Below are 12,936 nucleotides of genomic sequence, written 5' to 3' on the forward strand. Positions count from 1 at the left end.
CAATATTCTCTACTGCAGTAATTTTAGCCATGAAACAAGTACATTTGCCTCCTTCAGATACAACAGAGTGAAAACTGAATATTTCCATTATCCAGATTTCTTTTTTTCCTTTTTCTTTTTGAAGCTGCCATATCATAAGGGGACAGAGGTCAGAGTTCGAAATGCTAATCTTGCCCTTCAGATAGCAGCCACTTGGGAATAACTCATTTCTACTCACTCTCAGTTTTATTGCTGGAGACTACTTGCTGACTCTTAGAAGAGTTAAAAGAAAAAGTTAAAAGAAAATCTGAGTGCAAGCTCAGATATTAAAACTAGGCTTCTTGCACTGCAGCCTTCCTCAGATTCTCCTCTTTGGTGCTTTGAAAAGAATCACATCAATTGTAGTAATCCATACATACAACACATACCGTGCATATACAAGAACAGTTCTTAGTAGCTTATCTGTTAAAGTTAACATTTTCACTCTTGCTTCCACACTTTCACATAACTTTGGGAGTTTGAGGAGTTTTTTGAATTGTTTTAGGGGTGATGGGTTTTGGAAGCTTTCTTGCTTTGGTGTTTCTAAGGTTTTAATCTTCTCATAAAGACCCTTCTCCTTAAATACATGACACAAAAGAAGGTACTTTCAATAAAAGAGCTCTCATTCTCTCTCACTAAATGGCAACTTTTATATAGTTTTGAAATCCTGCATTATCTTTACCCTTAAAATACAGATTTCCGCTATTCCTTGTCCTAGTAATAGCAACTCAATTCTAAAAACAGCGAGAACACAACACTTGAATAGATAAAAATATCACCTGGCACTGGTGCTCTCTCCTCCCTCCATATATTTCTGCACCTCAAACTTGTTTCTTTGATTAATGAGTATGTCAACTTAGCAACTCTTGTGCAGAAGGCAACACTGCACCAGCCACGAAACCTGACTTACTGTCCTGGCACCCTACAAATCCATGGTCAAAATACTTTTCAGTTATGGAGCCAACAAACAGCTACCAGCACTATGAGCAGCAAGGAACCCACCCCATTCTCAGCTGTGGCTGGGAATACTGTTACAAAGTGTGGAGACAGAGCCAGCAAAGAAAGCAGCAGGATGAGAGGAAAAAACAACAAAACTCAAAAAAACAACCCACAACCAAACAAAATCCCAAAATTTTATGCATTTAGAGTTTTAAAAGGTGATATTAAAATATTACTACCATTTTCTGAATTCCCTTTGCTCCCAAAGAGCTTTCAGTTTGTCTTGCTATTTACAAACAAATGGCATGTATTGACACCATAGAAATAACACAGCTGAAAAAGAGAAATAGATACTACTCTAGCTTCCAGATAAGCCATTAATTATATCTACATAGTCATCAATAATGATGTAAAAACACAAAAAATAGCCCACTCTGATCCCTCCAGTTTCCAGGAGTTTGCATGGCTCTGTAATTACTCCAATTTCACCAGGCCATTACTGTAAAGGAAGTGGCAGGCGCACCTAACATGGGGAGTAGTCAAAAACTGGAATCAGTATCCTCCTTATTAAGATGTTTGTTCTCAACACACTCAACATAAAACCAGACCTACAGTGAGCTAGAATTGTGCTATCACTGACTCAAAAGCAGTCAGGAAAACAACAGAAAACAAATATATATGTATATAATTGCAGGGAACATTCAACTACTGCATGCCCAGAAGTTGGGGGGTGGGAAGATGTTTTATCCACATTTCTTGACAAGTGACAGACAGCTCCTGAAACTGAAAGCAATAGGTTTCTAGTCCTAGGGGTATTGCCTTCAAATATGTCTATGTTCTCAGGGTAGATCAGTTTTCCCTGCTGCAGGCATCCTGCTGAGAGGTGAGGTCCCAAGCAAAACACAGGAATCTGACTGCAAGTCTTTGAGGTGGCAGGAGCCAAGGGAGGTTCAAAGACAAGGCTGGCTGGTGGGCAGCACCTCTGAGTACTGCTGAGGTTAGAGGTTAGTAAAGCAGGAGCCACTGGCCAATAAAACAGTGTTTGGAGAGCCCACCCTATAGATAAATTGGGGATCTGTTTACACCTTTCCCAGCTTTCTGAGTTACACACACTGATGCTTCCCACTGTGATCTTGTCCTGTGTCCACCAGCATCTCCCTTCCTCGGCAGCTGCCCTGCTCTCTGTTGGTTGGCTTTATGGCATAGCTAAAGGATGCTTGGAAACTTTTAATCAGCATCCAGCACCAAAAATAAATAAATAAAAGCACAACTGCTTTTATTTGTGTCAACTGCTGCAATAAGATCTGGCTTGTTTGAGATTTCCCATGACTGCTGTACTAATGCTGGGAGAATAGAAGCTTAAATTCCCTTGATTAGAGAAGCTAAACACAAAGCAAGCCCAGTGCCAATCACACACATGAAAGGACAGCGTTTTGAAGGATGAAAAAAAAAAATCTAGGTAAGGTTACCACTATATTATAGCTGTCAAAAATCAGCACATACCTCAATTTCAGAGCTTAAGCTCCATACCAGGAAGAGCTTGCCCTTTTGATGAAGGCATGTTTTGCTCAGTTTCCTGTAAGCTATACAGCTCTGTTTTATATAAGCACAAACACAACACACATATCCCCATACACACAGTTCTCAACACTGGACAACTTTAACCACAGACATTACTGCCAGCGTTGCTTGAATACAAATACATCTTACTGACTTCTCAGAGGGTAAATCTGAAGGACTGGCAGTCATGAGGGTTTTTCCACATCTACTGGAAAAATTCCATTTAGAACATCGCACTGCTTTCTTCTCCACATCTTAAAAATAACTGATCTTAGCTTGCGCTATATAAAAATACCTCATCCTTCATGGCTCAAAGTGCACATGGCTGTATGGCTGTCTGATGAAATGGGAAAGGTGAATATTAACTGCAGGTCGTGATAATAGTATGTGGTAGTCACACCACAATGAAACAGGATTGAAAATAAATTAACATGAAAAAAATCATTGAAAGACCTCAAAAACAGTTATTTATTTATTCTTGTTTCTTCTTGGTAAACATCTGGAATAGCATTCTGTTCTCTACTGTATGAAGCCAAATTTCTATCCATGATTCCCTACCAACATTAGCATCCTGGAATATGCACAACCTCTACAATCCTTCTGCTCATAGCATCTCTACAGAGCTAAGTCACCAGAATTCAATGACAACTAATGCCAGCTGCCACTTTAATTTCTAAAGAGCATTCAAAATTGTTCCCAATGAAAAAAAAAAAAAAAAAGGAAAATGAAGAAGCGAAACCCCAGATACAAATTACAGCATTTGAAAGCCAAGGGACACTACAGTATATTCCTAACACAGCCCACTATTCAGTTTGCAAAAAAGAAAAAAGACACGTAATTTTCCTACCTGCAGGCATCTAAGAAACTATTCAATATATCTGCATAATTTACAGACAAAGATTAAAGGAAAAGCTGGCTGAAGATTATCTGTCAGCCAATTGTTTCTATAGAAAATGTAAGACCTTTCTAGTTTAAAAGCCAGATGTTCCTACTGTACTGCAGCATACATTTGATACAGTCATTAAAAGAGGATCTAGATTTCTAAATTCCATTATTAATGTTATGATTTGACCTTGTATAAGTTATTTACATGCAGTAAAATGGATACAAGACCAAGGTGTATTTACTATTCTATTTAATATACTCACATGCAAACTACTACAGCAATGCAGTGTATTTATGCTATATAGATAAATGCTAAAGTTGTAATACTTTCAACAATTAAAGGGGGCAAACAAAGCAAGCAGCTTTGATAAGGAATGTGATGTGGTACAGACTATACAGCAGCAGAGGGAAAGCACACAGTAACAAAGAAAGAGTCCAGCGCCAGGAGATCATGCTTAATCATCCATTTGTCTGCAGCTAACTGCTTCATGTGCATGACAGAATATTTTCAAATATTCTTTCTAAAAGTACATGCCTTTCCAATTTCTGAATCATCTGGTTTATCGGTAGTCTATTCAAGTTGGGTATAGCAATCTGCAAAGGGTATCCAAAAATCCACTGTGCAACGTGATACAGACTCTCAAAGCACAGATTCTTAAAATCTAATCAGAAAACGAAAATAAAAGTGTCTCAGAATAGCATAATTTTCCTCTTACAGTAAAGTTTAACCTTTTACTGTTTAGAAGTTGCCAATGTAGATACAAAAGCAACCCAAATGTATCCTTTAAAAATGATACACAGAGGTGCTGATTGGTCTCAAATTTCAGAGCTCTTTCTAAAAGATGCCACGAAGACAGTTTTCTTCATTCTGAAAAACAACAAGGCAGGACAGACAAGAAGAAAAAAAATCTAGGATAAGGATACTCTCTGCAACAACTGAAGGGAGAGGGGAGCAATGAAGGTCTCATATATAAATGCCAAGGATTCTACAACTCCCATGGTGATCCTGGCAGTAAGCCAGGAAAAAGTTTTTTTCTTTCCTTTGCTGTTTGCAGCAACAAATCTTTCCTCTGGGGGAGGGGTGAGAGGGCTGGAACTAACTTCACTGCATCTGATAAGATGGCAAATTGTCCAGGCCTGACATTTATGGGGGACCCAGAGCTTCACTGAAGCACTCTGGGAGGATTAAAGCAGGGTTAGGCTCTGCAGTCACACTCCTTAAAATGCTACAAATGGCAGACAGATGAAAGTTTTCTTAAATTTGATAATGATGATTCTACAGAACCCAGAGACAGAAGCTGTCCCCTGTCAGGGAAAGAACTGCAGCTGTACATTTAATATTCTCATTAAAAGGACTTGTAAAAGCCTAAGTATGCTCAAAGAGCATCTAGTGTCCAGATATTGAAATGAATTTCTGTTTAATTGGTTAACAAGAACTAAATCCCATCTCTTTCATGTAAGCTGCACCACCCACAGGAAAACTCCACCACCCATTTGCTTTAACTCTATCCAAGACCATTTCACTGCAAGAATGGGATGTTTCACACGCTGGCAGTGATTGCCTGGAGCCAGCAGAAAGGCTCATATAGCTGTCAGCAAGCTGATAAGAGTTGAAATTACTCTACAGAGCCCTCTTTAAAGAAGAGCCAAAGAAGCACATTAAATGAAAGGGAGGAGGGTCAGAAAAGCCAGCCACTCATGTTGTTTTAACGTGGCACTAAAACAAGTCATTGATTTATGCTTGTGTCTTCAGCTCTGTTTGACCTGGAGTCTGAACTTCTCCTCAGTTCAGGGCCGAGGCACATGGGATCTGCCCAAGAAAAACCACAACAGCTTGTCCAGGTATTCTAACTGTGGGAACAAACACTGCAAACTACATGTTTTCTATCGACAAATTTTACCCTGAATTTACATCCTGTTTTAGCCTTCAATTGTCCACTCAGGCTAAAAAACACAAGAGGTTGTGATTATCTAAAACTTTAATTAGTGTAAAGCAAGAATGGTACGTGGCCAACTATTTGAGAGGGTACCTTGTGGGGCTTCAGGAAAGTGAATTACACACTCACCCAAAGAAGGAAACTATACATCAGTTTCAATAGTGTCCCACTGAAGTGTTTGGCAGCTAGTGAAGATGCATTTTAAAACCCACTGATTATCTGACAACGTTATTACACAAGGCAATATAATACTCAAGTCTTTTGTAAACATGAGTCCTGAAGCTGCCAGGTCTGACCAAATGGCCTTGTGTTCCCATATTCTCCCTCTGACCAAGCTCCACAGCAGGTACCTCAGGAATCCCCCTCCCACAGACACAGCAGGCATAAGCCACCACTTCCTCAAAGTACTCTCCAGCTTTCAGAAGTCTGCAATGCAGGAACTTTTAAGTCAGAGGGTATATCTCTGCATTCATCTCTGACAGATTTTCCTTCTCTGGATTTCTTCATTCTGCCTTTTATGTCAATAAAAACCCTTCACTCACACAAAATTATGATGCAGAGATTCTCATAGACTACTTTTTAGTTTTGTGAGATCATCTCCTTTTTTTCAGACGAGATTCCAAATAATAAAAGTATTGTGAGACATCAAATGAAATTGTATCCAACAATGTACAGTCATATCCAGTCACTTTTTCATTACCTTCTTATTTTTTAGTTCTGTATTATATTCCTGCTTCATCATCACCAATCATTTATTTTAAAGATGAAGAGTGTTACACTATTTCATCAGTCTCCTCTTGAAACTTTTGATCACATTTGTTCTATTACATAACTTTCAAGATGGGAGTACCATAACTACAGACTGTATTCATGGTGCAGACATACAACAGATTTACATGGTGGCACAGTATTTTCCATCTTGTTCTCTCTTTGCTAAAAATTCTCTGTATTTTTTTAACATAACTGACTATGGAATTTATACTTTCACATAACTATTTATTACAGCTCTTAAGAATTCTTTTCCAAGTGATTGCAGCTAGTTAAGAGGCCAAAACTACCTATGAGAAGGCTGTTTTAAATTGCATATACCCCTTCGTATTCTGAATTTAATTTACCACTCTATCATTTGGCCATTTTGTACCTGAATTTCTGTGGCCTAAGGTGTGCCAGTTCCAAATAAAACCTTTCCCAAAGCAGACAATTCATAATGGATAAATGCAAATGGTCTTCTATAACTGTTAGCTCAAGCCGCAAAGTTTCTCTTAAAAGGCCATGCTATTCTGGGGTACTTAACTCCTACACAGGTGCCCAGATAAGAAATTCAGGGAATTTCTTATCTCCAACCTCTCCGCTTCTCTGTAACTTTAGTTGAAATTGGGCACTAACAGAAATCAGAAGAGAAATCAGCACACACACTGTATGTGATCATACACATTTCCCTAGAAAACCAGGATGATAATTCCCACACTTGAGAACACCAGCTCATCATCCTTGTGCCATCAGAGCACACACAGTCATCCAATCTTCCAGAACAGATACGAATTCAGAAGTTTTACTTCTGGGAGATGGGGAGTGTTACAACATCAAAAAGGAACAGGCACACAAAGCCACCTTTTGAAAATAAACTCCTTTCCTAAAATCTCTGCAGAGAATAAGAATACCTAAATACACAGAAGAATGAGTCTTCTATTCCCACTATATAGGACTTCTGATTCTGTGCCTTAATGAGTCTATCCATGCTAAAAGAGTTCTAAGTATGTTGGCATTAAGTGAAGAAAAATACTTACAAATGCCTGTCTATTTTATAGACAGATTCACCTCACAAACAGAGGGTGAAAAAAGCACAGTGGCTGAGATATAAGCTGAGGAAGACTTTCACACTTGCAAAGACATTTATGCATCAGCTACAGTGCTGAAACATGTTTGCAGAGACTAAAAGGTTTCGAGAGCAAAACCTTAAAAAAAAAAAAAAAACAACAAAAAACCTGTTGCAAGGGAAATAGTACAAGACGTGAGACAAGGTAATACCAGCAAAGTTTTGTTTAGCTTTTTTTTTTTTAGCTATTTCACTCTGCAGGAGCAAGAGAAAAGTTCAAATTTTACTCTCTATCATACAGGCCAATTACATCTACTTCTTCACCTCCACTTCTAGAACTTTGCTATTACCTGGATGCTGGTTAGAGGTGCAGATAAAATGAAAGCATAGGATGCAGCACCAAGCCTGTGCAGCTAAGCTGCTTATCAACTTGCCCCTGGGCACTTCTGCCAGTGTTTCAGACTCCATATGGAACTATTTGTGAGAGGGGGATGGATCAAGGAAGCTTCAAAGAAAATGAGAGTGACAACGTTAGGGTAGAAAACAGATAAGACAGCAATCCCAGAGATACATAAGTTTTATCCAGACTGCTATTAATTTTAGCAGCTCAATCAGCAGAGGCTGGTTTTGATGGTCAAAATAACAATAAGAACTATTATTATTATATTTATTATATATTATTATATGTGAGAATCTGGTTTTCAGGGACAGTACCTGCAGTATTGAAAATATGTATCAATTTTTTACAACTGTGCAGATCAGGCTACAAGCATAGAAACTATTCCCTTTTGTGAGGACAGACAGGAAACTGGACTGGTAATTGTCGAGTGCAAACCGTTCTGCAATAAAAGCATAAGTTAATATAGCTGATCTCCAGAGACCTCAGTGCAATCAGGGATGATGTAGGACAGTAGAATTAATTTTGATTTCCCACACTCAAGCTCTGCTCAAACCAATTAATCTCTTTCCCAGTTTATACCACGTACTGTCTGATAAAAAGTTGAGCAAAACAGAATTGTGTTGTAGGAAATCACAGCTGAGTTCATACCAGCCCTTGATCCTAGCAGATGTCTCCAAAAGTGAAACTCCTGTATGTTATCCTCTTCATGACAGTATTGTGTGATGTCCATGACAAGTGTGCAAACTGGAAGAACACACTTTCAAATATGAGTTCTTATATAACTTAAATGTAATGACTTCTCTCTACAAAACTTCCCTTCTATACCCAGCTGATGTATAGCTAGAAGTACCTCCAGAAACAAAGAAAAAAATATGCATAGAGAAAATTTTACTCATTAAAAGAAGACAAGCTGAAAAAAATTATATACAGGTATATGTAAGTGTGTGCTTATATGTTTACAAGCACACACCTAGAAAAAATTCTATACAGGTATATATTCAACTTGAAAAAATTATATACAGGTGTGCTTATATGTTTATGTCTACATTTTAAGCTTGATGTATGATCTCCAGAGAATCTCCTGTGATAAAACTCTGGAAAAAGTACAAAGTAATCAACAAAGAAAACAGGCAAGCTAACATTTACAGTAATATTTGTTTTAATTTTGATGTTTTCCAAATAAGGATAAAAATTATATCATAAGATAACAACTGAAACCAATGCAGTTGGACAGCAAGGCTCCAATCCCACAAAGGTTATCAGACTCAAAAAGTCTGACACAATAAATGCATGTTTCAGCAAGGAGAAACTCAGAGCAAGGATTTGTTCTATTTGCCTAGAAAAAATTATCTCAACCATACATGTCAGGTTACTGGTAGTCCACAGAGTTTCAGTCATTTAGTACTTTTCACCATTCTAGGTGGCTAGAACACAGAACACCTATCAGCAAGGGAATTTCAGAGACACACAGGGATTTTGCCTTGTAGATAAAGCTGACAGGACATGAAATGTATGGATAACATGTTTAAGTATCCTCAATAGACAGAGATAAAATTACAAAGATGAATTCCTTGTGATTTCATCCTGTTTCTTTCACTATCAAAACACACAATAAAAGCAACAAGATGTGAGAAGAAGCTTTAGAAAAACACATCACACCTTCAGTCAATAGAATCACACTTTCCAATGATGTTCAGTGATGTTTTAACCCAGTGACAATGACTATTGCAAACCATGTATAGTCCAACAAAAATTCCCTCTGAACAGAGACTATATCTGCACTGTGAGCACTAAAATATCATCTACTTTAGGTTAATTTTATAGAGTTACAGGTAATATAGATAATGTATATATAACCCAAATTAAGGGGGTTATTGTTGGTGAATGCTTAGGGGGTTTGCTCCTTTGTCTTTATTTTGTTGGCTTTTTTTTTTTTTACAAATGAGTTGCCTGATTACATACTTTAGTGTTTAAGGTGTCAATAATGTCATGTGCATTGTCCATAGCTGGAGAACACTATCCTGAAATTATTATTTTACATTATCAGTGAAATAGTCAACAAGAAAGTTATTGCACATTTTGACAGACTATTAATATCAGTTTTAAAGGTTTATTAGGCAAAAGTCCTTAGTGCTGACATCTCTAAACCAAAAATCACATCTCTAGGAGTTGTAACACCAAGGTTACTTTCTCACCTCCTGGTTTTGGTGGCACATTGGTACTGCCAGCAGGCCCCACCAAAATGGTTCATTTGTGTGAAGGCACTAAAGAGAAAGGAGACCCCTGATGGCTGCTGTGGTATTTGCAGACTCAGAACAGAATGAAGTGAAGCTGGCAACAAAATTCAGGAATGAAAGATATTTGCATCTAAATTTGAGAATCTATTTTCTCCCCATGTATTATATTAATAATACACTGTGCAGTTTTCAACACTGCCTAAGTAAAAATAACTAGAGTGTTGTAGGCTACATTCTGAAAAAATGTCTTGGGTCACTTTTTACAAGGACCATGCAAAGCACCACTTTGTCACTAAGGCTGTGTAAGGGATTTCAGACACATGACTTCACAATTCTTGCAGAAATTTGACTACAGAAATTCCATGCACCTTGAAAAGTCACTTGAAATCAGATGGTTTACTTTTTCCTTAAATACCTAACTCTTACTTCCTCTATGATTTTCCTGATGAGGAACTGAGGCAATGATAAGAGTACCATCTTACCTTAAAACAAGACATGCTCAGGTACAGTAAGAAGTCAAGGATGAAATATCCTAGATACAAGTGCACATTACATGTTAATATCCTCTTTGCTGGCCTGATAGTTCATGCTCTGAGCTCTTGCACCAAGTAAGAAAAATCTCTCTCTCAGAGGAATTGTCAATGTAGATAAAATATTTAAAATATTTTGGACTTAATGCCCCTCTCACATTTTAAGTGACTAAAATTTTTCTACAAACCAAAGCTTCCTTTGAAACAGACTCTTGAACTTCTTTACTACAATTTAAATACCATGTAGAAAAACAAATATACACCGTGATTTCATCAGAAATATGTTAATAGAGGTCAGTAGGCAGTACACTCAGGGAGAGCTTCCATCCCACTGAAAAGTGATGGCAAATGCAGATGCTTAGCACAAAGAAAGAACAGGGTCAAATAATAAAAATATTAACATGAGAGTACAGTGGCTGTTTCTGCATTCCAAAAGCTTTCAGAGCTAGGCAGGTGTATGAACCTACACCCCCAAGAGTAAAGCAATAATAATTTGACAATAATGTGACCATGGTACATTGCTTTACCTGTCTTTGCATCTCTTCAATCTGTCGCTGGGGGATGCTTTGCAGAATACTGTACATTTCAGGCATCTTCTCTTCAGGGATGACAACAGAGGCCCTACAAGCAAAGGAAAGAAAACATGTCAAGGTGAGAAGAAAGAAATTCTACACTGAAAGAAGTTTTCCAAGAGAAGTTTTCATTAAAAGACTGCTTTTCTAACACATAAGCTTGTCCTATTTTAGCAAGACATATTCAAAAAACACAAGCAAAAAGAAGCAGTCTTCTTTCACTGTAACAAAATACTCCACAGCAGTTCCTTCCCAACACCAGCCAGTCTGCCCATAGATAATGCCACCAAAGTCTGTAGACTGATCTGTCCAGACAATCAAATAACTACGGAAGGCACAGAGATTCAGAAATCCTGAATTCTCATCTATGGATTGCCACTGACTTGCCACCAGCAGAGATTTTTGGAATAATCAAACAGTAATAGCATATACAGTGTTACACATAAAACAAATAACTTTTGTACATATTATCCCTATCCCAAGACCATGTAACTGGGCACAGTGCATGGAAAAATAATCTAAACTCCTAACAGGGTACTCAGTCACAAAGTAATGATATCTTTCCATTTCAGATAAACTTGGGAATCATGGTGCAATACAGAGACTTTGCATTTCTGTGATGCAATATTTAGTATATATTTTCCTTAAAAGATCTCGAATGAAAACCAGTCCTCATTGAATTCAAGCACAAGATTATACAGCAAATCTGTTTTAGAAGAAAAAATGACAGAAGAAAAAATAGGCTACAGGCTATTCAAATGCTCTGTCATATCAGCCTCATTTATTTTCCTCTCCTATTTTTGATACATAATAGATCAAGAGCAAAGACAGTGTGCATCTTCCTCTGTATTTCATTTCCTGTAACCCACAGTACACTCAACTTATCACACAGATTTGATTCAAATCACTGAGGCAGTCAAGTATCCCAGGCAGTGGTTCAATGTACAACAGTGAGGGCACAGACCTCTTCCAGTCCAGAACCTCAGAGAAAGGTAAAATGTAGGAGTCAGCAATGATGACTGGGACACAGCCAGCTTGAAGAACATCACTCAGCACTGCCTGTCCCAGGCGGGCTCCACGTAGAACAACACAGAATGTAGACTCCTGTCAACAAATTACACACAGATGAGGAAAAAAAGGAAATGTTACATTTGCACTATGTGTGTGTATGTATATATGCATTATGTTTTCCTGCCCTTCTCTTCAAAAAAAAAAAAAAAAAAAAAAAACAAGTCAAAAGGAAAATCAAGTTGCTCTGTGCAATCAATATATTCTGAATTATTATCTAATTCAAAATAATTTTACAACTTTATCTTCCAGGGGCTAGGAAAAATATCACAAGTGGAGGAATGAGAAATGGATTGGTAGGACAATTCTGTGCTTTATTTTAATGGCCAAACTTTAAAATTCAGTTGAGAAAACTCAAGGAGAAAATCAAGTTTCAAACATTTCAAAGGTCTGGCACAACAAGATGAGCAACAATTAAGATAAATTTATTTGAGTATAAACAGTATGGAGCCAACTTAATTTTCTTCTGTTATAAGGCAGTGCAGCTCTATGGATAGTGAGGAAGTATCAGATTTCATATCTCAAGTCACTTGACATGTTTGGCAGCATTTTCACATGCAAATTAAGAAATCAGGGCTAGATAAAGCCCTTACAGGCTCCACAGTTACAAAAACTCCAGTTACAGAACTCCAAGTATAAAGTAGCTAGCAGTGGCTCAGAAATAAACAGTGATGGACCAAATAATCTTTTTTAAGTACAACAGCATTCAATGTGTCTCTCAGTTAACCGAGTAGCAGAATTAAGGCCATACTTATTAGAGCTCACAATACCTATGATATTGTGGGATTAGCAGGTATAATGGATACCAGGATTAGACTTTGACATCATATGCATAAATCAACTAAGAAATACTGATATATATAGAATTCAACACCTAGAGAAAAATAGCAAACTGCACAAATATAAAACATGAAGTAACTGGCTAAGATTTGCACTTTGCAGAAGAGGACATTTCCTACAAAAGAACAGGCAAA

At 37.6% G+C, this 12,936-nt stretch overlaps 1 protein-coding gene across 4 annotated transcripts in view; it reads right to left on the reverse strand.

Annotated features, from left to right (window-relative positions):
* The window catches only part of EXT2 (exostosin glycosyltransferase 2), a 75,608-nt gene that overhangs the window by 47,919 nt on the left and 14,753 nt on the right, over nt 1-12,936 (reverse strand). For all 4 annotated transcript variants that reach the window (XM_064714641.1, XM_064714643.1, XM_064714639.1 and 1 more), the window contains 2 exons: nt 11,859-11,998; nt 10,850-10,943 (listed from right to left, as the gene is read on the reverse strand). In XM_064714641.1, the coding sequence (XP_064570711.1) occupies nt 10,850-10,943; nt 11,859-11,998 (234 nt within the window). The remainder of the gene's footprint in view (nt 1-10,849; nt 10,944-11,858; nt 11,999-12,936) is intronic.

The sequence above is a fragment of the Zonotrichia leucophrys genome, chromosome 5 (genome assembly GCF_028769735.1).
Source record: "Zonotrichia leucophrys gambelii isolate GWCS_2022_RI chromosome 5, RI_Zleu_2.0, whole genome shotgun sequence".
In the NCBI taxonomy this organism is placed as follows: Eukaryota; Metazoa; Chordata; class Aves; order Passeriformes; family Passerellidae; genus Zonotrichia; species Zonotrichia leucophrys.